We start from the raw sequence: 22,720 nt of genomic DNA, 5'->3' as shown, positions 1-22,720 counted from the left end.
TGCCGAGTAAAATGTAGAATGTAGCCGTTCTTGATCGAGGATTAGGTTAAGCTCGATCGATCGACAACATATTTTTATTTTTATTTTTATTTTTATTTTATTTTTATTTTATTTTTGAAGAAATTACTTCAACAACTTTCATGCTATAAAGAACTATGGAATTTATTATGATCATTTTCTGTAATTACAAAAAGACCAATTCGCAATCTCGTGATAAAAAAAGAAACAGATCCAGAACAGAGTTCATAACAAAGAAGAAATCAAAAACTTGAATCCAGTTTGAATCAGATCTCCATTTCTTTTCTCGGGCTGAATTCTTGGTTGTTCGTCGAATTCGTTGGCCTACAGAGAAGAAGAAGAAGAAGAGATGGCTGCGATGGGGAGGGCGAGCTCTGGCCTGCAATATCCTGACCGGTTCTACGCTGCGGCTTCTTATGCCGGTTTTGATGGATCGCCGAAGTCGTCTTCCAAGGCCGTGAGGTCTAGGTTCTCTGATGAGGCTGCTTTGTTGCTTTATGGTTTGTATCAGCAGGTACGACCATGTGTTCTTACACCTGTTACTCAGCGGTGCTTGTTTATTCGAAGGTTTGGCTGAGGCTCGAGATTGGTGAATTTTTGGCTGTGATTTTGTGTTTCATTTCCGCAATGGCGGAGCCATAGTTGTGTTGGTTGTTGGGATTGTTTGTTAGCGATGGTGGTGATGGTTTTGAGCGTGTTTTGGTGTTTGATTTAGTGTTTTTTTAGAATTGCGATGCCCCATTCTGGATTTGAATCGTCTGAGAACTATTGCTTATCTTCAAATAGCTGAAATCTTCTTTTTGAAAATTGTTTTGGTATTACTGGTGAAATGTGAGATTGCAGATTTGCTGAATTACGGTGTTGATTTGTAAGTTTATATTGCCAATTTTCGAGCTATGTAATTCGTAGGTTCCGATTATTTTCGTAGTTAACTTGGGAACGATTTGGGTGGATCTTACCATACAATTTGAATTTATGGAAGGATTGATTCGTGACATGCTTTTGCTTGGAGAGAATAGATTAGGTTTAAAGCTAGCTCAATTCGCAAATTATGAGGAATGCTGTATGTATGTCATTACGACATTGTCTCGTTGAGTGAGTTTATTGCTTGTATATGCTCATCCCCATCAAGGTTGAACTTTATTTGAGCGGATCCCGAGTTATTGTAAGGATACCAGATGAATCTTAACAATTCTTATTACAGGCTACGGTAGGGCGTTGTAATGTACCTGAACCCAGTAGTTGGCATGCTATCGAGAAAAGCAAATGGAAGAGGTTTGTGGACTTATGTTCCTTCTCTTGCTGTTCTAGATGCCTTAATATCTACTTCACCATGCAAAAACGATATACTGTATGAACGAAGTTTAGAATCTTTCTCATTGTTTCCTACTCTACCATCTTAGCACTTGCAACATAATGAAGCTATTGCAAAAGAATTTGGCCATTACTTGTTCCGTTTTTGACATCTTCTCGTAGAAAATGTGTAAGTGTTCGAAAGTAAGTTGTATCATGGCTTTGGCTTATAGGCGGAATCAATGGGTGGAGAAGGTTAGTTATGGTATTAGACTACTGCTACTAATTAATGGGTAATTTCCATGCCCCTTTCTTTATGAGGGTCTTTAATACTTTTGAAGGTAGAACAGGATACTGTTTCTTCAAAACTCGGGACGATGCATGAAGTTATTCTACAATTCCCTTAATGCTAATGCCATTGTACTACATGATCAATCGAAGTTTTTTTTTATCAAAATGTTCTCTGCTTTTGGCATCAATGAATGGATGCTCTGAAGAATAATTTCATTCAAAATATTATTGTTCAATCTTTTTATTCTTAGTTGCTGCGTTGTATATCTGATTATGGTTTGGTGGTGTTGCATTTGATTGTAATAACTGCAACCAGATAGTTTTCATTATTGTTGATGCTGTACCTTCTTTGAAAATTGTGGGTTTTTTCTGAATTCATCATATCGTAACCTCTTTTTACAGCCTGAATCAGTGATGGCTTTTGTGTCAGAAGTTAACGAACTATACTTTTAGGAATTTGGATCGGCAGTGCAATTAGGTTGCATAGAAGTTTATAACATGCTTTTTAACTCATTGGGTAATTATGGTTTTGTTTCGATCATTTTGAGAGTTCCTAAGGATCTTATTTGGATTCTGCAGCTGGAATGGGCTTGGAAATATGGTTCCTGCTGAAGCCATGCGCCTTTTTGTGAAAATATTGGAGGTCCGCATGAATCAAACACCAAAAGTCCGTGTTTGTTGTTGCAATTTCATTTCAATTATTCACGATTGTTTTCTCTTGGTAGGAAGAAGAGCCAGGTTGGTACTCAAGAGTATCGAGCTTTGTCCCAGATCCAGAGCCGGTGCCAGTGCCAGTGCCAAAGCTAGTGCCAGTGCCAGAGCCAGTTTTAGATGTGCAAATTAATGTGAGCATATGGAATCTGTTACAAATCTTACTGCCATTTAGTTATCTTGATTTTGCTATATTATGGTAATGTGAAAATTTTATTTGCATATTTTTTCTAAGGTAATACTAAAATGGGCATAACAAGGTGAACCATTTTTAATTTCTTCTTTGCCCCAGTTCTGATGTCTAATTTTTACTTTTACCAGTTTACAAAATTTTACAGTTACTTTACTGATGTTCTCGACCTAATATATTGTCACTATTTCTTTTTTAAAAAAATTATTTTATTTGCAAACATAACTTAAATGTTTGATTAGCTTTCTAAGCTTTCAAGGTTTTCAAATTTGATAGATGTTTGAAATAGTTTAAATTGCATTAAACGTTTTAGAGAAAAGCTCAATTATTAATTAGGTAAGTGAGTTAATTAACCTTAGAACTTTTAATTTCTTCGATTTAAACCCTACACTTGAATTAGTGATGAATCGCCTACAATTGAGTAAATGGTGAATAAGTTGGGTTTCCTTTTTTTTTTTTTCCTTCCTTTTATTGGAAGATTTGTGACCGGTCGTGTGCATAGTTTTTGTAGGTAGATGAGATTGTTTTTGCGAGTGTTGGTTTTTTCCTATTGTGTTGGCTGCTTTTAATTAATTGAATTTGTGCATTGTTAACTAAGCTTGAATGCTTTTTATATGCTTGATTTTATAGTTGAGTTCATGTATTTTCCTGATTGAGTATGCACGTTTCTATTATGTGATTTTGGGTGATTTTCTATTTGAATTTGTATGATATATTGGTTGATTTGTGGATAATATTTTAACTTAGTTTTGAGGAGACATTAATTGTGCATCAGTTCCTCATTTTTTTTTTCTAAAGATATGATTAGAATTTTTACTTTTTCAAAAATTTTACTTAAAGGACCATTCAACATGTTAAAAAAAAAATCAAAATTAAAAATTTTAAATAAAAAGAAATTGATATCAATAGTAAACCTTCAATTTCATATAGCCTTCCTTTCTCACTCGTTTTCCTGATAACTGAACTTATAGCTCTGTTGGCTTTTAGAATGATTCAAAAGCTGAGCCGATTATTGTAAATGGGAATTCAATCCCCGAGACCAAGACTATATCAACAGAGAATGGAAGCCTGCCTGAATCTCAGGATAAGGATGTTCTTGTGGAAGGTCTTGGCTCTATTGTTGTCTATGATCAGTGGATTTCACCCCCTGTATCTGGTCTTCGCCCAAAAGCACGATATGAGGTTTTGACCTTTCTTCTCTCAACTCATTAAAAATGTGATCTTCTACCATGTCATTCTCTAAACAAAGGGTACTGACATTTTTCAGCATGGAGCAGCAGTTGTTCAGGACAAGATGTATATTTTTGGAGGAAACCACAATGGTCGCTATCTCAATGATCTTCATGTGAGCAAAACATTTTACATGCTTTTGCTGCCTTTATAATTTCTCATTTCAGAATTTGGGTCATTCTTTTACTCCAACTATGACGTAGTGTGATGTGTGTTTCCCTCTATTTCAATTACAGAATAGATGAAATAATGAATAAATAAAAGATTTTTGTTTCAGAATGAAATCTTATTGGCACCGTAAAAAAAATCATTAAAAATTATTATTATTATTATTCTTTCCAGATGTTTTTATTCTAAGATAGCCTTATCTTCACTGGGTGGTGGAATCTATGCTGTCTACTTTCTACAGCCAACGGCCAAATTGATTATTTTCTTGTCTGAAGAACAGAAAACAGAAAGTCCTGGGCAATCTAAGCGATGATATAAACATTGACATTCTTTTCTGTTGTGCACCTAAACCCTTTATTTTGCCGTATTTATTAATTTATTTATATAGGTCTCATTTTTTTTATTATTATTATTTTAACTCCTGCACTTACATGTAGGTTTTGGATATGAGAAGTTGGGCTTGGACAAAACTGGAGGCTAAGACCCAATCTCCTGAGTCACCCCCTGAAAAGCTAACCCCCTGTGCTGGTCATTCATTGGTTAGTACAGAATTTATATATTTTAATTTGTACAGATGTTTTCTTGTAGATATGGTCATATTGTTCTTCCAATTGATGTCTTAGTCTTCCTATGTCCGCCATTATCATACTGCAGAATTCTATAGCAATTATTGGTCATGCAATATCTTTTTACTTGATATTGATATAGCATTGATGTAGTATCAGATTACTGCGGTTTGTGATCTACCTTGTTTGACTGTAGATATCATGGGAGCACAAACTTCTATCAGTAGCTGGTCATACAAAGGATCCTTCTGAAGCTATTCAGGGTACAAATTTAGTGCTTTTCCGATGTTATTTATCTTAAGTTTGGTGAATAAATTACTGGAAGATACCTTCAGGGATGTGTTAAGTTATTGGCTGTTTAATTATATATTTAATGGTCTCTTCTACTAGGGAAACCTTGGGAAGAACATCTGAAAATATTTTTATCTTCTTCAGATCTACTAGAATCTTCATCTTTATGGGAAAGCGAGATGAAAGCTATAGATTCGCTTCTTTAGCAACAAATGTGTTTTTCCTTGTATCCAAGTACATCACTTGTCTTCACTTCTTTTATTACAGTTAGGGTCTTTGATGTACAAACCTCCACGTGGTCTAACTTGAAGACTTACGGAAAACCACCGGTATGTACCAATGATCTTTTATATTAAATGAAATAAAGAAAGAAAATTATCTGAAGAGCTGGATAATACTTGTACCTGCTGACGTAGAACTTATATCCATGCATACATTTATGCTGCTGCTTCATCCTTCCTTGTAACCTTCAAAGTTAAAGAATCAGCTTTTGGCTTTTGTAGTTTTCCCACAGGGGCGTAATATCGGTGACATTTTGTTTTGCATTGCTTTTGAGAATAAACTACATGTTGAACTAGGAAACAGCTTTAAGTTGCAATTTCAATTTCTTAGTAATTAACTGAAGGCACTTTGATGTGTGGTGCCCTTTTATAGCTGTTACACGTGTTCTAAATTTATCCGGGGTTTGTAAATTGAAGGTTTCCCGAGGTGGTCAGTCAGTGACTCTTGTTGGGACAAGCTTGGTTATATTTGGCGGGCAAGATGCTAAAAGAACACTTCTGAACGACTTGCACATTCTTGACCTAGAAACCATGACTTGGGATGAAATTGATGCAGTGTAAGAAAATAAAAAAAGAATTCAGCTTACGTCTTTCTCCTATGGAGCTGTACTTTTCTTTCAATTTCCCATTTTTGTTGGGTGGGAACAGGAAGTCATTTATGATTTAATTTAATTATTTTTGTTTTGTACCCTGAAATTGGCAATACTTGGAGAACAGAGGATTTTAAAGTCTTTTGAATTTTGTTTAGCTCTAAGAGAATGAAGTATTCCATTATATATTTGGCTGATTTTTTTATGACAACACTGCAGCGGGGCTCCTCCCTCTCCAAGGTCTGATCATACTGCTGCAGTACATGCTGAGCGCTATCTCCTCATCTTTGGTGGGGGTTCACATGCTACTTGCTTCAATGATCTGCATGTTCTTGATCTGCAAGCTGTAAGATTATCAATTTATACTAGTGTTTATTGATGATATTGTGAATATTATATGTACTGAATATTATATGGATTGTTGATTGCATAGATGGAATGGTCAAGACCTACACAACAAGGTGAGATACCAACTCCACGAGCTGGACATGCAGGTATTACAGTTGGAGAGAATTGGTTCATTGTTGGTGGTGGGGACAACAAGAGTGGTATGCACCCGTCTTTTTTTTTTTTTTTTTTTCTATTTCATAGCTTTCAACAATGCTTTTGCCCCTTGGGTAATCTTCTCGTGTTAACAATCTGGTAGCAATGATGAACCTTCTCTTCTATTGTTGAAATCAAATTTCTTTCAAGTAGATTATAGCAGTACCAGATGTGTTAGAATTGTTGGGAGGGAGTCTCACATCTAATTTAGGGAATGATCGTGGGTTTATAAGTAAGGAATACATCTCCGTTGGTACGAGGCTTTTTGGGGAACCCCAAAGCAAAACCATGAGAGCTTATGCTTAAAGTGGACAATATCATACCATTGTGGAGATCCGTGATTCCTAACGAGATGATTGCAAGTCATCCATGATATTGAATAAAGTTTTGAATGTCTTATCACAAAAATTCACCATATGCTCCATTATCACACTTACTGATCGCATCCTCCTGATCTCCTGCAGGGGTCTCAGAAACTAATGTGCTGAATATGTCTACGCTTGTTTGGTCAGTTGTAACATCTGTTCAAGGGCGTGTTCCTATTGCTAGTGAGGTGCCAATTCTTCTAACCTATTCGCCATATTCTCCACCATCACATTAACTAAGCACGTCTTAAGCTTTTAGATCGAACCATGTAAAATAATAAAGGCCCCATATTTTCTTCTGGGAGAATGCCAATGAAGATTTCACTGTGAATACTGATGTTCTTTTAACTGCTACCATTGAAGTTATTAATTGCCATCTGATCTCTTACAGGGCATTAGTTTGGTTGTAAGCTCCTACGGTGGCGAAGACATCATTGTGTCATTTGGAGGATACAATGGACGTTATACCAACGAGGTGAATGATGATTTCTAGTGTTGCCTTCTCTTCTGGCTTCCCCCTTCAACTCACCCAGTATCTTGCTTTTAGGTTAATGTTCTTAAACCTAGTCACAAATCAACCTTGCAATCAAAGTTGGCTGAGACTCCAGTGGCAGACAGTGTTTCAGCTGTCCATAACATCACAAATCCCACAGGCGATGTCGAATCCGAGTATGAACGGGCTCAAGAAGGAAAAATTAGGGAAATTGTTATGGACAACATAGAGCCGGAGCATTTGGTACGTCCCGATTCATGATGTTTGCAGCTTTTGATTTCTTACTTTTAAGATATTGTGCTGCTGAGTATTGATCTATGTCATATTGTAACCCTCGAAATTTTGTGCCATGTGTACATCAGAATTTAAATATCAAAGAAGCTATTCGATTTTATATTTGGTCAACTGTACACAACGAGCTGATTTGTAGGGAATGAGAGACTATCAATGACAGTTAGAAAATGGCTATAATCGAGTCAAAGAACGTAGAATATACTAATTTATATATACTGTTTGGAAGGAAAAAAAAATGCTAACTTTTGTCTCCAGAAAACATGATAATCTTGACACTTCTCCTTTTCATCCTGTGATTGTATACCTTTCCTATTACTTAAACCAAGATTCTTAATCTTTCCAAGTATAGCATGTTGAAAATGACTAATGGTCTAAACTTCACTCAGAAGAATAAAAGCGAGCAAACGAAAGAACTCGTAGCAACATTGAAGGCCGAGAAGGAAGAACTGGAATCATCCCTCAGCAAGGAGAAGATACACTTTCTACAACTCAAGCAAGAGTTGGCTGATGCTGAGAACCGTAACACTGAGCTGTACAAGGTAATTGCTTTTCCCAAAACTAGTTACATTTTGCAAGTGAGATGTAAGCAACTAGCAAAATATGTATGATGCTAGGATAGCTCCAATGATGCTTCATTGCTTTGAAAATACAATCATTTAGAAAACAAACTTTCATTTAAAGAGTACAATGAGCATACCCAACCCTGAAAAAGCAAAACTAAAATAAAAAAGGGTTCCATCTGAAAATAAAATTGTTTATCTCATGAGTTGTGGGAAACGATATCTAATTGAAAGGGACGTTCGACCCGGTAGACTAGAGACTTTACATTGGGCAACTTTTGAATTTCGAACAAAATTGATTGCACAATTCTTTTTGTAAAGAAACTGGATGCTTGACTCTTCATCGTTTTCTACAGGAGCTGCAATCTGTACGCTCGCAACTTGCAGCTGAGCAATCAAGATGTTTCAAACTTGAGGTTTGTATTCCCTAGTTCCCTTCATTGAGTACTGTAGCTGAAGTAAAGGTGGAAGTCGAAATTGAGTTTTACCGATCGAAACTCGTTGGATCAACTCGGCTCATTTAGATTGAGCAGAACTTGTTGGTCGGTTCAGTTCCATAAAACGAAAAATGATAAGTAGTCAGTTCGTTTTTGATAAACATTGTTGGTTCTGGTCAAGGAGGAGATATAGAATTAAGCAAAAAAAAAAAAAAGGTCTCCACGTTGGTTCCTTATTTTCCTTAAACCAATAGTTCGGTTTGACACGAACCAACCTACTGATGCTCTCAGTCGATCATAGATAGTTCAGTTCAACCCGAACCAAACTGCTTATCCCTTCTGTCAAACAGTTGTGTCACTTTCCATTATTTATCCATAAATATCTTATTCATCTGCTCATCTTTCAACGATCCACCAGGTCGAAGTTGCAGAGTTACGACAGAAGCTCCAAACGATGGAGTCGCTACAAAAGGAACTCGACCTTCTACAGCGACAAAAGGCAGCATCTGAGGAGGCCTTGAGGGCAAAACAGAAGCAGCAGGGCTCAGGTGGTGTATGGGGATGGTTGGCTGGATCACCCCCTCCAGAAGATGCCTGATTTCTTGACCCTTCATTGGTTAGTGACACCATTAGCTTACAATTATTACATTACATTTTTCCTTCAATTATATTTGGCTCACACCTTCACATAGTAATATTTCTTCAACTGATAATAAGATTATCAGTTCTATTTTGTTGTTCTTCAATTAGGGAACCCAAATGAATGTGTTATAAACTTGAGCTGTGTATTTCTTTTATTGCTAATCTTTTTTGAAAAGGTTTTGTACCAGAGGTGAATATAATATATATATAGCTTCATTTTTCATTGTTTAATTCTATTTTGAGAAATGATTCTATGTTAAGTGAATCGATCGAGTGTTTAATTCTATTTTGAGAAATGATTCTATGTTAAGTGAATTGATCGAGTGTTTAATTCTATTTTGAGAAATGATTCTATGTTAAGTGAATTGATCGAGTGTTTAATTCTATTTTGAGAAATGATTCTATGTTAAGTGAATTGATCGAGTGTTCTTCTACACGTTATTTCATGTGGGAGTGTTTTTTTAAGTATTCAAATTATTGTCATTTTAAATTTGATATCAATATTTGTAAATCTATATTTTTAAGATATATTGATTATGAAAATAATAAATATTTTTAAGATATATTTTTTATGAAAATAATAAATAAATAAAAATTTGAGTCTAATTTAGTTTTTGAGCTTATTTTTGGAGTTTTAATTTGTTAAAAATTGATTAGGATCAATGAGAAAATAAATTGATTTCATGAATGTGGAGGAGTAAATTTCTTTTAACCATTTTTTAAATTATATCCACGAAAAACGTGAATTTAGCCTAGTTCAACACGTACATACTTAGGTTGGGTAGATTAGGCATTAGGCCGGGTTGAGATAAACATTAAATAATATATGCTTAGGAGAGGTTCGGTTAGATTAGGCGCTATATACTTAGGAGAGGTTCGGGTAGATTAGGCGCTATATACTTAGGAGAGGTTCGGGTAGATTAGGCGCTATATACTTAGGAGAGGTTCAGGTAGATTAGGCGCTATATACTTAGGAGAGGTTCAGGTAGATTAGGCGCTATATACTTAGGAGAGGTTCGGATAGATTAGGCGCTATATACTTAGGAGAGGTTCGGGTAGATTAGGCGCTATATACTTGAGAGGTTCGGGTAGATTAGGCGCTATATACTTAGGAGAAGTTCGGGTAGATTAGGCGCTATATACTTAGGAGAGGTTCGGGTAGATTAGGCGCTATATACTTAGGAGAGGTTCGGGTAGATTAGGCGCTATATACTTAGGAGAGGTTCAGGTAGATTAGGTGCTATATACTTAGGAGAGGTTCAGATAGATTAGGCGCTATATACGCTATATACTTAGGAGAGGTTCAGGTAGATTACGCGCGAGGTTGAACATTAAATAATATGGTTATTTAAATGGTTAAATATATTATATTTTATAAAATAGATCTTTTTATTTTTTTATTTTTTATTTCTGTCTCAAATTCTTTTAGATATTAAAGGTTAAAATTGGTATTAAATAATATGGTTATTTAAATGGTTAAATATATTTCATAAAATAGATTTTTTTTATTTTTTTATTTTTTATTTCTTATTTCTGTCTCAAAAAAATTCTTTTAGATATTAAAAGTTAAAATTGGTTGACCACAAAATTATGTAAAATTATTTAACATAGAAAAATTATGTAAAATTATTTAACATAAATTTAAAAGTGAAATAAATAATATAGTTATTAAATTATTTAACATAAAAAAATTATGTAAAATTATTTAACATAAATTTAAGTGAAATAAATAATATAGTTATTTAAAATTATTTAACATAAAATTTAAATGAGAAATAAATAATATAGTTATTTAAATGGCTAAATATATTTATAAATAAATTTTCTTTTTTTATTTCTCTCTCATATTTTAATTTTTTTAATTTTTTTTTACATATTAAATGTTCTAAATTATTTAACATAAATTTAAATGAGAAATTAGAGTATAGAAAAAGTTGAAATTGTGGAAATGGAAGAATTAGAACTTAAAAAAAATATTATTTCAATAAGAATGTTAAAATTGAAAAATTATGAAAATTATGAATGATTAAATTAATTTTTTAAAAATAATAATGGATTGAATTGAAAAAAAAAATATGATGGGTAATAAATTATAAATAGATAGAAATTAATTTTTTATATGTTAAATAATTTAATTAATAATATTATGGAAGAAGTTAAAAAAAATGGTAATTAAAATTTTTTGTTTTATATTAAAATTGAGAAATTTGCAATATAAAAAAGAACTTGAAACCCATTTATAATTATTTTATTTTAAATTAATTAGTATAATATATTATAAACTAGCCAATTAAATTTTTTTTTGTTGGTAGTAAAATATTATATATTTAAAATATATTATAAATGATAAAATTAAATGGATTTAAAATATAAAATATAATAATCTTCAAAATTATAAGAATTATAATAATAATAATGTTGATTTACATTAAAACTATATATAATTTTACTTATTTTAAAATAGACCGTTACAACTGTTCGTGTAAATTTTAAAATATACATTTGAAAATTAAAAAAAAATTATTGTAACAATTTTATTAAATAATATATCTAATATAATAATTTAATTTCAACGTTAATTTTATTAATTTTGATGAATTTTTGTTATAAAAAAATAATGTACTTATTTAAATTACTTAATTTAAAATTTATAATAATTTATGTGTAGTGAAAATCTGTCTCAAATTATATTATATAAATAAAAGAAATTGATAATTATTATATTCAAAATTCGGAGGAAATTCATTAAATTAAAAATATAAAAGGATCATGATTTTGTCGTTTTGTTAGCTTCGTTACTCTCAAATTATTTTTTTTGCGGTGGAAACACGAACTCTTTCTAGGGTTTTAGATTTGCCCGAAATTAGACACTTTCTACAAGAATATTCAGCTCTGGTTCGTCTCATTTCTCACTGAAATTTGGCTGATTTCGTTCTTTGCATCGTGTAGTAGGGTTTAGGATATGATTTCACCTCATCTCAAATGATTTCGGTGATGAATAAGGATTTTGAATTCGAGAAGAAATCAGATGATGGCCTGGAAGAGTCACGGGCGGAGGAAATAGATCTCGAGCACGCCGCTGATAGTTCGAGCCACGATGATCAAGTTTCTGATTCCAGAGTTGTTAAGGAAGCTAGGGTTTCCTTAATGGAGCTGGATCCTGGAGCTCCGGGGAGCGAGTTCGATGCGAAGATGTTGGGAAATGGTAGATCTGCGGAGTTTAGGGTTTTCCCGTCGGAGGAGGTGGGGTTTTTGGTTAGTTCGGATGGCGAAGGTGGAGGCCCAGGTATGGATATGAAGTTCTCGAGCTCTCTTGTTGATGTTAAAATCTCGAAAACTGATCGATTTGATGGTTCAGTTGGTCATTTGGATGCACAGAACGATCGAAAGTCTAATTTATCTCAGTATAAGTTCTTAATGTCTGAGTTTGATGATTATGTTGCGAATGAGAGTAGTGGTGCAATGGTTGCGGCGGCAACTTCGAGGGCGATGAGCTATGGGTTTGAGGTCGGGGATATGGTGTGGGGAAAGGTCAAGTCTCATCCATGGTGGCCTGGGCATATTTTTAGCGATTCTTTGGCTTCTCCTTCTGTGCGACGCACCAGGAGAGATGGATATGTTTTGGTGGCATTTTTTGGTGATAGCAGTTATGGCTGGTTTGACCCTGCTGAGCTAATCCCGTTCGAGCCGAACTATTATGAGAAATCTAGACAGACAACTTCAAGGACCTTTTTGAAGGCTGTGGAAGAGGCAGTCGATGAAGCGAGTCGGAGACGGGGTCTTGGTCTAGCCTGCAAATGTAGGAATCGTTACAATTTTAGGCAGACGAATGTGCCGGGATACTTCGCTGTTGATGTTCCAGATTTTGAGGTAGGAGGTGTTTACTCTTGGAATCAGATTAGGAGGGCGAGAGATAGTTTTAAACCCAGTGAAACTCTCTCGTTTATCAAGCAATTGGCGTTGACTCCGCGAGGTGGTGATCATAGAAGCATTAACTTTGTGAACAATAAGGCTACAGTCTTCGGTTATCGAAGAGCGGTTTATGAAGAGTTTGATGAGACATATGCTCAGGCATTTGGTCCACCATCTGGGCCTGGACGTCCCCCTCGCAGCTCGGTTGCTTCATTGGATCAGCATAGAGAACCAGCTCGAGGTACTCAGTTACAGGATTCATAGGTTCTTACTTGTTTTCAGTAGTTTTCAGCTTGGAAGAAATTATGTTACTTTTTTCAGGCATGTCGAGATAAATGGAGTTCTGTGCTTATCATGGTTTCTTGATTTACATTCCTGCCATTTTCTGTTCTAGTATTTGAAAAGGAATCTGTGCGCATACAATTATGCACGGGGACGATACTCACTCGACAGATCTTGGATGGTCTGAACACCCAAGGACCTGTTGAGTATTAATGCTGGAAGCGTGGTCGTGCGTTTTTGTAAATTGTGTACTCTGAATGTAACTTCCATTTGTTTATCAACTGATGAGTATCATTCTCTAACTCACCACCATCACTGTATGCAATCTTTCATTTGAACTCTTGATGCATTTCTTTTTTACTCAACCGGTCAATTTTAACGAGCCTCGTAAATGATCAAACTGGTCCACTTCACGTTCCCGAGTTCCCGAATTTGTAAACTTCAACTTCTTTTTGGCATTTTCACCAACGTGTTTTTCTGCAGTTGTGAATTTCGGTCTAAAAACAAACCTTTCTTAGAACAATGTCAAGTGATTTTGTGGTTATTTCTTGATTTTGTATCATTAGCATGTGTTTGTATGTGAATTGTAGCAGGGAGATCCGTACTATCCGTCTTCGGACTAAATTATACGTATGTCGATTTGTGGTCGATTCCAGTTGTTCGATGCTATGATATTCTGTATATCGATTTGGTTCTAAGTTTATGCTATTTAATTGTCATCCGAATGAAGATTTAACTTGCATAACTTGCTCGAACGGCTTAAATCGAGATTAATTTCTTATGTTCTAGGAAATGTTGTGTGTTATATTATTATTTTTGAATCTGATGGATTTGCTTTCAACAGCTCCTTTGAGTGGCCCCCTAGTGATTGCAGAAGCTTTGGGGGCTGGGAAGAGTGCGATAAAGCCTATGAAGTTAAAGGACCAATCTAAGAAAGACAGGTACCTACTCAAACGTCGAGACGAACCAAGTAACTTGATTGACTTTGGGGCTAACCAGGAGCAGGCAACTTCTCCCGTTCCCTCGTCTCTCGTCACAGAATCCGCCAAAACTGGGGTTGCCGAAGATTATGTTCTGCTGAAGAGGACTCCAACTGTTCCTGTCAAGCCTCAAATACAGGTCAAAAGTGACCACACTGCATTTGGTACGGATACCGAAACTTCTAGTCTGAGTTTACCCAGCAATGAAGCTGAGATAGGTAGGATGGCCTTGAGCACCAATCTTACTAGCCAAGGACTTTCTACGAGCATCGAGGCATCTTCTGATAAGGGAACGATTCCTCTAGAGGAACCGAAGGAGACAATGGCACCTAGTGAAGATGTTGGTTTTAGGAATGAAGTCTTCTCTGATATAGCAGATGAGAGGGCTGTTCGGAGAATGTTGGTGGATACCGAGCCTCTTCGTGACCAATCAGATGCGTTACGTGAAGTTCGATATGCAGGTACAGAAAATATGTTGAAATCTTCTGGAACTCCTCAACAACTTGAGCTTAGTAATTCAGTGAGTCTTGAAGGTGACCGCGCATCAGATAGAAATTTGGACAGCCACGTTAATGCTGAACCTTCGTCAGCTGGTGCGAAGTTTGCTGATGTCAATAGTTCGGTTGGCGGAGTCTTGAAGCCAAAGGTCCTGAAACGGCCAGCCGAAGACATGAGCTCCACGGGCACTCCGATTATGGGGGTGAAAAAGAAAAAGAAAAAGAAGCGAGACATAGGTGCAGAAATGGGTTCCGAGCATGTACAGAAACTGATGGCATCGAAGAAGGCTGGGAACCTAGTCGGAAAAGTTGCAGAAAGATCCAATCAGGTTGGTTTGGGTTCCAGAGAGGATTTCTGGTCGACATATGAGAAAAAAAGCACTGCATCAACTAATTCGATATCACACGCTAGCGGGTTGCCTGGGTTTGGCCGAGGGAGCAATGAGTTCGATGTGCCCCAACTGTTAAATGATTTGCAAGCCTTTGCTCTGGATCCTTTCCATGGGGTTGAAAGGAATTGCCAAGTGATCGTTCAGAAGTTCTTCCTGCGGTTTCGGTCACTCGTTTATCAGAAAAGTTTGATTTCGTCGCCATCATCTGAGGCCGAGTCCGCTGATCTTCGTGCAGTTAAATCTCCAGATGCTAGCCTTGGAACTGATAATTTAAGTGAGAACATTAGAGATCACTCAGTTAAACCCTTACTTAGACACGATGATCGAACAAAAGCGGGGCGAAAACGTGTTCCATCTGATCGTCTAGAGGAAATTGCAGCCAAGAAGTTAAAGAAAATGAGTGATTTGAAATCGTTGGCATCAGAGAAAAAGGCTACCCAGAAACTTGCCGATAGCCAGAAACGAGAAACCAGAGATTCTGTAGTACCGACGACGACAATCAAGACGGTCAAGCGAGATTCTGCGAAGAAGTTGGTGCCTCCTTCAGTAAGGAAAGTCGATCCAACCATGTTGGTTATGAAGTTCCCTCCCGAAACATCACTTCCATCCATGAACGAGCTAAAGGCCAGGCTCGGTCGATTCGGGCCAATCGACCAATCAGGTCTCCGTATCTTCTGGAAAACATCAACATGTCGTGTCGTTTTCCTCTACAAACCAGATGCTCAAGCAGCCTACAAGTATGCAATGGGAAACAAGTCCTTATTCGGGAATGTCAACGTAAAGTACCAACTTCGAGAAGTAGGAACTCCTGTAACCGAAACACCCGAATCCGAGAAGGGAAGTGCAACAACAGACGACAATCCTATCGAAGCTCCCAGGATGAAGGATCCAATGGTCGTCCTACCAGGACGAGCATCATCGACCCCAGTGGTACATCAACCACCCCTTCTACCACTCCCAACAGTTCAGCTCAAATCCTGCCTGAAAAAGTCATCAGGCGACGAATCCGGTGTACCGAGTATCGGCACGGTCGGCAGCAGCAGCAGCAGCAGCAAAGGAACGACCCGAGTGAAGTTCATGTTGGACGGCGACGAAAGTAATAGAAACAACATCATGAATGCTAATTTCGCAGATGGTGGAACATCTCCTTCTGTTGCAATGGATATTAATAGTAACTTCTTTCAAAAGGTCGTTTCTACACCTCCTCCCCTCCCAATTCCTACAAATATTATGCATCAACAACACTCGGAAATGCCACAACCTAGAAATGCACTCAACCACCACAACCCCCACCACCACCACCACCTCCACCACCACACACCCACCATGGCACCACCGCCCACCACCACCACCACTCCCCCGACCCCGACCACCGACATTTCCCAGCAGCTGCTGAGCCTTTTATCAAGGTGCAGCGATGTGGTCACCAATGTCACAGGCTTGTTAGGCTATGTGCCATACCACCCTCTTTGACAACAACAAAACTTGCACAATATCTCCAAGGACAAGAACTTTAGGTGTCCCGTGGCTAATACCGCCATTCCCGAAACGGGGGAAGAGATAAAAATGAGTACGGTTCAGTTGGGACCGAGACTTGTTCGAGAGCGGAATGCATAGCTAGCTTCTCCTAAAGTGAATGAAAAGGGATGGGATAGTTGGGCACTCCAAAGATGGTGATGGGTTTTGATGTTGATACCATAATGTGTACTGATATTGCTATTGGTATTATATTTTGGTCAATTGCTCAATTCCTTTCTTTCTTTATCTTATCTTATTTTCCAGAATTTCTGATGTAAATTGTTCTCTCTCTCTCTCTCTCTCTTTTTTTTCTTTTTTTTTTTTAACGTTAAAATATCATTTTAGTCCTAAATCAAGATTTATTAAAGTAATCTTTTTTTTCAATGGTATTAATTTATTTTAAAATAAAAACCAAGTCTTCCGGGAGCAAGTTCAAGGCCAAAGAAAGTTAGAGCATCTCTTCCTTTTCGCCTTGTCTCGAGGGCTTACGGGGAAGTCACTCATTTAAATCCTTTCCCCTCTCCCGTCAGGGCTTACGGGGAAGTCACTCATTCAAACCTCCTCTCTCTCCTGTCAGGGCTTACGGAGAAGTCGCTCATTCAAACCTTCTCTCTCTCCAGTCAGGCTTATGGGGAAGTCACTCATTCAAACCTCCCCTCTCTCCGGTTAGGGCTTACGGGGAAGTCACTCATTCAACCCTCCTCCCTCTCTTGTCAGGGCTTATGGGGAAGTTACTCATTCAAACCTTCCCTCTCTCCGGTCAAGACTTACGGGCAAGTCACTCATTCAAACCTCCCCTCTCCCGGTGCTTTGGTCTATGCCAAATTTGAATATAATGATTATGATATATATTGGGCGCGATAATTAAAATTTAAAAAGTTAAATTTTATTTTTGAAGGTCGGTGAGAATTCATATGCCTTTTAAAAGGTGAAAATTATATTAGAGAAATTGGGACGAAATATATTTTTTTTAATAAAATATTAAAAAGAAATGATTTTTATAAAGTTTCACTAATACAACTCGATAGTAATTGATATATATTTTTTTTGCATGTAGATAAGAGATTTAAATTTTCATACTTCGTATTTGTTATATTAAAAAACAAAGTTACTGTTTAATAGTCTCTAAATCAGTAAAATCGGTGTAAAGAAAAGTTGTGCCAAAACGGTAGACTTTTGTCATGTCCCAAATTTCCACAAAGAAAGGAAGAAAAAAAATAAGTCAACTCTATCAATAATGGATATAAATTACACTCGATTGTTATAAACGTCCCTGGATCAGATCAAAGGAACGAGGCCAAGCAATGATCGACCAGATGGGTCAATGCTGACCAAATGGGTCAAGCCCATCGAACCCAAATTGAGACAAATTGGTCTTGACCTACTTCAAACCGAACCAAATTGATTCAAGACTCGATCATCTAACCATAATCCCTCACAAATTTATAAATTTCTAATTTATATTATATAAATTCATAAATTTTTAATTTCATTCTAATAGCCTTATCCTAAAAACAATTACCAAATTAGAATACACAAAATTTAAATTTAAATTTTATTTTATTTTTTCTTTGTCTTTATTAAAAAATATTAAAATACTGCCGTTTTTTTTTTAATTATTATTATTATTTTATTTTGCTCCGAAAAAAGCGCTTTCAAACGCGTCAGGTCTCACGCACGCTCCCACGCATTGGACGCGTTTAAGCAAAATTTAAAAATAATATATATTTTTTAAAATATATATTTTTAAAATTTTGAATTTAAAAATAAAATAATATTTAATTATTAGTTGCTTTAGAATCATCTTAACCATCCATCATTTTTTTTATATTCATTAATTTTCAACCCACCAATTGAAATTAATAATAATAATAATAATAATATAATACATAATATTTATTTTATTTTTATTTTTATTTAAAATTTAATTACAAGTTTCATTTTATAACTTTCTATTTTTTCTAATATTTTAATTAGTTTAATTTTATTTCCATATTTAGTAGGAAAAAAAAACCATCTTGAGTTGGATTATTTAATTTTTTTTTAATGATTTTAAAATTAATTATTTATCTGTAATTTACATTAATAAATAAAATCCCATAAAATTAAAATATCAAACGTTCCGGAGTCGAAGTCCAAGTTGTATCGGTTTTTTGGTATTTACACACTGATTCTGACTTAGAATGCGTTTAGTCATAATCTAGCGCACGGTAGCTTTACGCCATAGGTTTTTCAACCATGCACGATGTGTCGGGTGCCTTTGGACGTGCGACACGGGCCTCGTTGAGCATGAAATGTTGCGATGTTACCTTCTAACTTGGGCTAGCTTGAAGATGGTTGATGGCTAGTACGATGATGAAACATGCCAAGTAGGGTGAAGCTAGGTGCCTTCGGACGTGTGGCATGAACCTCGTGAGTGTGTAACGTTCTGGTGAGCTACCCGTAATTGTGAAAGATTAACTATATTCGGTTTTAGTCAATTGCACCGACCAAAAACTCCCGATCGACCAACCGAACTGAATGGTTGATTCTAAAAGACAGTCTAAATTGTTTGGATTATTAAATGATTTGAACCCTAAATATACAGATTCTAACTTAGAGGCGTTCAGTCATAATCCAGCGCACGGTAGCTTTGCGCCACAGGCTTTTCAACCATGCGCGATGTGTCGGGTGCCTTTGGACGTGCGACACGGGCCTCGTTGAGCATGAAATGTTGCGATGTTACCTTCTAACTTGGGCTAGCTTGAAGATGGTTGATGGCTGGTATGATGATGAAACATGTCAAGTAGGGTGAAGCCAGGTGCCTTCAGACGTGTGGGATGAACCTTGTGAGTGTGTGACGTTGTGGTGAGCCACCCGTAATTGTGAAAGATTAACCATATTCGGTTTTGGTCAACTGAACCAACCAAAAACACCCAATCGGCCAACCGAACTGAATGCCATCTAAATTGTTTGGATTATTAAATGATTTGAACCCTAAATTATTTTTTTTATATAATCAATAATTTTTGCTTCTAAAAAATTGGAAAATGTTTTATTTTGGTAATTAAAAAATAGCATAAAAAGGCGAAAAAAAGGATAAAATGAATAATAAATAAAAGAAAACGCGTAATTTATTTATTTATTTATTTTAATAAAAGAAAAATAAATAAAGGAATTGGAATCGGAATCGGAATCCCAATAAAAGAGAGGCTTAGAATTTACGTTAAAAAAATTCCTTACCCCTAAATCCCTATATATATATATAATCGAATGGTTCGAACGATTCACTCATAAGCTTCAAGTTTCGATTTCATTTCGTCTTCAGAACATCTCTGAATCCTGAAAATTGCTTTTGATTTCCTTTGAATTCGATTGAATTCGTCTTCTTCTTCTTCTGATTCTTCTGATTCTTCTGATTCTTCATCCATGGAGTGTAGATCGTTAGATATCAACATCAAGAATGCCAAAGGCCTAAAGAATGTCAATCTCTTCTCAACGATGGATGTCTACGCCGTCGTTTCGATCTCTGGTGATCCGCGCGGGAAATTGAAGCAGAAGACTCCCGTGGCTAATGACGGAGGCTCGGATCCTCACTGGAATTTTGCTATGAAGTTCACAATCGATGAGGCTGCTGCACAGAGTAATCGGCTCAATTTGAAGATCAAACTCGTTTCCGAACGGAGTTTAGGTGATAAGAAGATCGGGAAGGTTATTGTTCCGATTAAGCAATTGCTCGATGAATGTGCCAAAGGAGATGAAGGAAACTCCGAGAGAACGGTCAGTTTTGGCGTTAGGACGGCTAGCGGAAAGGAAAAAGGTAACGTCGAATTTTCGTATAAATTTGGGGAAAAATACACTGTTCAGGCACCGCCGCCTCCGCCGGTGATGAAAACCGGCGAGGCAGTAGCGGGATATCCCCAAGGTTATGCTGGATCTAGTTCTGGATATCCGGCCGGAGGTGCTTATCCGCCTCCAGCAGGGAGCGCTTATGCGTATCCGCCTCCACCGCAAGGGTACGGATATCCACCTCCTCCACCGCAAGGGTACGGATATCCACCGGCTCCACAGGCTGGATATGCGTACGGCGGTTACCCGCCGCAGTCAGGATACGGATATCCGCCGGTTCAACAACAACATAAGCCGCAGAAGAGCGGTATTGGCGGCATGGCTTTGGGAGCCGGAGCTGGTCTGGTTGGAGGTTTGTTGATCGGTGATATGATTTCAGATATAGGTGATTCGGCTGATGCTGGTTTTGGTGATGGCTTTGATTTCTAAGACTCTGCTCCTTCTCCTCTTCATTTTCTTCAAGCTTATAATAAATTTGGAGTGTTTTCTAGTAGAAATGATCACCAGTTGTTTGAATTTTCACTTTTGTTTTGATGATAGCTTTGATTTCTAAGCATCTGCTTCTCCTCCCCCCTTCTCCTCCAACTCTTACCCTTACTCTTACCCCGTTTTCTTCAAGCTTATGATTATAGAACGGAGATGGGTGAATTTAGGGAATGATCATAAGTTTTTATAGTCAAGGAATACTCTCTCCATTGGTGTGAGGCCTTTTGGAACCCCAAAGCCAAAAGAGTTTATGCTCAAGGACAATATCATACCCTTATGGACAATATCATATGTGGAGAGTCTGTTCATCTAACAACGTGGTATCATAGTTATGTCCTAAACTTAGCTACGTCAATAAAATTCTCAAATACAGAACAAAGGACTCCAAAAAAAGAAAAAGAAAAAAAAAAAGGTCGAGGCTCCTCCAAAGCATAGTAAAACATGACTAAAACTCCAAAAGAAAAGGAGTCGAGCATCAATTAAGAGGAGGCGTACTTTGTTCGAGGGGAGGTGTTGGATGAATGTCGAACAAATGGCTCCAAAAGAAGAAAAAAAAAAAGAATCGAGGCTCCTCGAATGCATAGTAAAAAATGATTAAAACTCCAAAAGAAAAGTAGTCGAGCCTCAATTAAGAGAAAACGTACTTTGTTCGAGGGGAGGTATTGGACGAAAGTCTCACTTGGTGTGAGACGTTTTTTTAACTAACAATATCATACGGATAACCAACAATATCGTATGGTGAGAGTTTACGATTCAAAGCAGACAATATCATAAATTGTCGTAGATTTTTATTGGTGGATAAAGATAACTAGATTTTTAAATTTAATTAGTTTTTTTGAATTAATAAATTAATAATTATCGAAAATAATACATATCTATACAAAAGAATTCAAATGACAAAAATAAAACAATTTTAAAAAAAAAAACAGTTAACCTTTTTATAATATTTATTAATTTTCAATTGGTTATTAAAAAAAATATTTATTTAAATAGTTAATTTCCTACCAAAAAAAATCTGTTTAAAAATAAAATTGTAAATCTTTAAAAATAATCAAATTATCTAAATTTTTAACAATAAAACTTTATATATATTTTATATCAAAAAAATAAATTAGATTTAATGAGTTACCTTCCTTTAATTATATTCCCCATCTTTTATAAAGAAAATTGAGAATTAAATTAAAATTAATAAAAAGTTTAAAGATAAAATATAAAATATAATGATAAATTAAAAGATACGAACACAATTTCAAAACAACCTAAATTTAAAAATTAAAATCTTCAAAATTCACTTTTCTCAATTTCACTCTAATTATAAAAAAAATCATTCAACTCAAACGCTGACCATGGATTATAGAGCATTCAAAGTAAACGTTACCTTAGTCGAAGGAATCGAAGGAGTTCTAAGTTTCGTCAATTTCTTCCACAAATCCAAAGTCTATGCGGCGGTTTCCATCACTGGGTCCTCGCTGGCCAATCAAGAAACGCCGCTTGCGAAGTACTTCGGTGAATATCCAGTGTGGAATTGTCCGATGAAGTTTTATTTGAAGGAATCGAAGCTACAGGAAAATGCCCTAACTCTGAGGATTCAACTGAGGCGAAAACGAATGTTCGGAGGAGACGAACACATTGCGGAAGCTTTGGTTCCGTTGAAGAATCTTTTTGATGGTAACAAGAATGTGATGGATGAAAATTACTGTTCATCGTGGTTGCTTTCGCAATCTGGCGGCCGTCGTGGTTTTGTGTATTTTTCGTATTACTTTAGCCGGACATACCCTGCCACCGCAGGGAGTGACGGTAACAGCATAGTTGCTCCACTGTCTGCTTGGGATCGTTAAAATTGAACTCTCCATTTGTTTAGA

The 22,720-nt window shown here is 36.3% G+C and overlaps 4 protein-coding genes across 5 annotated transcripts; all 4 read left to right on the top strand.

The window, feature by feature from the left end:
* Positions 1 to 179: 179 nt before the first annotated feature.
* LOC111799072 (acyl-CoA-binding domain-containing protein 4) lies at positions 180 to 9,194 on the top strand. 2 transcript variants are annotated; one of them, XM_023682469.2, is made up of 18 exons: positions 180 to 532; positions 1,223 to 1,293; positions 2,182 to 2,245; positions 2,328 to 2,447; positions 3,491 to 3,685; positions 3,771 to 3,848; positions 4,339 to 4,440; positions 4,664 to 4,730; positions 5,026 to 5,087; positions 5,457 to 5,596; positions 5,849 to 5,975; positions 6,063 to 6,177; positions 6,637 to 6,725; positions 6,929 to 7,012; positions 7,085 to 7,273; positions 7,714 to 7,863; positions 8,241 to 8,300; positions 8,740 to 9,194. In XM_023682469.2, exons 1-18 carry the CDS (start codon positions 368 to 370, stop codon positions 8,917 to 8,919), a joined length of 2,058 nt encoding a protein of 685 aa, XP_023538237.2. In that variant the 5' UTR covers positions 180 to 367; the 3' UTR covers positions 8,920 to 9,194. The 2 variants fall into 2 exon arrangements, with proteins under 2 accessions (XP_023538237.2, XP_023538236.2); XM_023682468.2 differs by having other exon boundaries at positions 7,711 to 7,863.
* A 2,562-nt stretch (positions 9,195 to 11,756) lies between these two features.
* Positions 11,757 to 16,810, top strand: LOC111798384 (PWWP domain-containing protein 1). The gene is made up of 2 exons (XM_087125624.1): positions 11,757 to 13,116; positions 14,002 to 16,810. The coding sequence occupies exons 1-2, from the start codon at positions 11,946 to 11,948 to the stop codon at positions 16,497 to 16,499; spliced, it is 3,669 nt and encodes a 1,222-aa protein (XP_086981750.1). The 5' UTR covers positions 11,757 to 11,945; the 3' UTR covers positions 16,500 to 16,810.
* Positions 16,811 to 19,797: 2,987 nt separating this feature from the next.
* On the top strand, positions 19,798 to 20,928 carry LOC111786137 (protein SRC2-like). Its single transcript, XM_023666478.2, has one exon. It carries the CDS (start codon positions 19,953 to 19,955, stop codon positions 20,799 to 20,801), a length of 849 nt encoding a protein of 282 aa, XP_023522246.2. The 5' UTR covers positions 19,798 to 19,952; the 3' UTR covers positions 20,802 to 20,928.
* Positions 20,929 to 22,204: 1,276 nt separating this feature from the next.
* LOC147792054 (protein SRC2-like) lies at positions 22,205 to 22,696 on the top strand. Its single transcript, XM_087125593.1, has one exon. It carries the CDS (start codon positions 22,205 to 22,207, stop codon positions 22,694 to 22,696), a length of 492 nt encoding a protein of 163 aa, XP_086981719.1.
* The last annotated feature ends 24 nt before the right edge of the window (positions 22,697 to 22,720 follow it).

This window comes from Cucurbita pepo, chromosome 7 (assembly GCF_057944985.1).
Source record: "Cucurbita pepo subsp. pepo isolate OVF chromosome 7, ASM5794498v1, whole genome shotgun sequence".
Classification (NCBI taxonomy): Eukaryota; Viridiplantae; Streptophyta; class Magnoliopsida; order Cucurbitales; family Cucurbitaceae; genus Cucurbita; species Cucurbita pepo.
The sequence above is the reverse complement of the archived record's forward strand: the minus strand, read 5'-3'. Positions and strand labels throughout refer to the sequence as shown.

Coding starts and splice junctions, on each gene's coding strand:
- LOC111798384 (XM_087125624.1), top strand. CDS start 11,946: ATGATTTCGGTGATGAATAAGGATTTTGAATTCGAGAAGAAATCAGAT. Junction 13,117..14,001: donor GCATAGAGAACCAGCTCGAG/GTACTCAGTTAC, acceptor TGCTTTCAACAG/CTCCTTTGAGTGGCCCCCTA.
- LOC111786137 (XM_023666478.2), top strand. CDS start 19,953: ATGGAGTGTAGATCGTTAGATATCAACATCAAGAATGCCAAAGGCCTA.
- LOC111799072 (XM_023682468.2), top strand. CDS start 368: ATGGCTGCGATGGGGAGGGCGAGCTCTGGCCTGCAATATCCTGACCGG. Junction 3,849..4,338: donor GCTATCTCAATGATCTTCAT/GTGAGCAAAACA, acceptor ACTTACATGTAG/GTTTTGGATATGAGAAGTTG. Junction 6,178..6,636: donor TGGTGGGGACAACAAGAGTG/GTATGCACCCGT, acceptor GATCTCCTGCAG/GGGTCTCAGAAACTAATGTG.
- LOC147792054 (XM_087125593.1), top strand. CDS start 22,205: ATGGATTATAGAGCATTCAAAGTAAACGTTACCTTAGTCGAAGGAATC.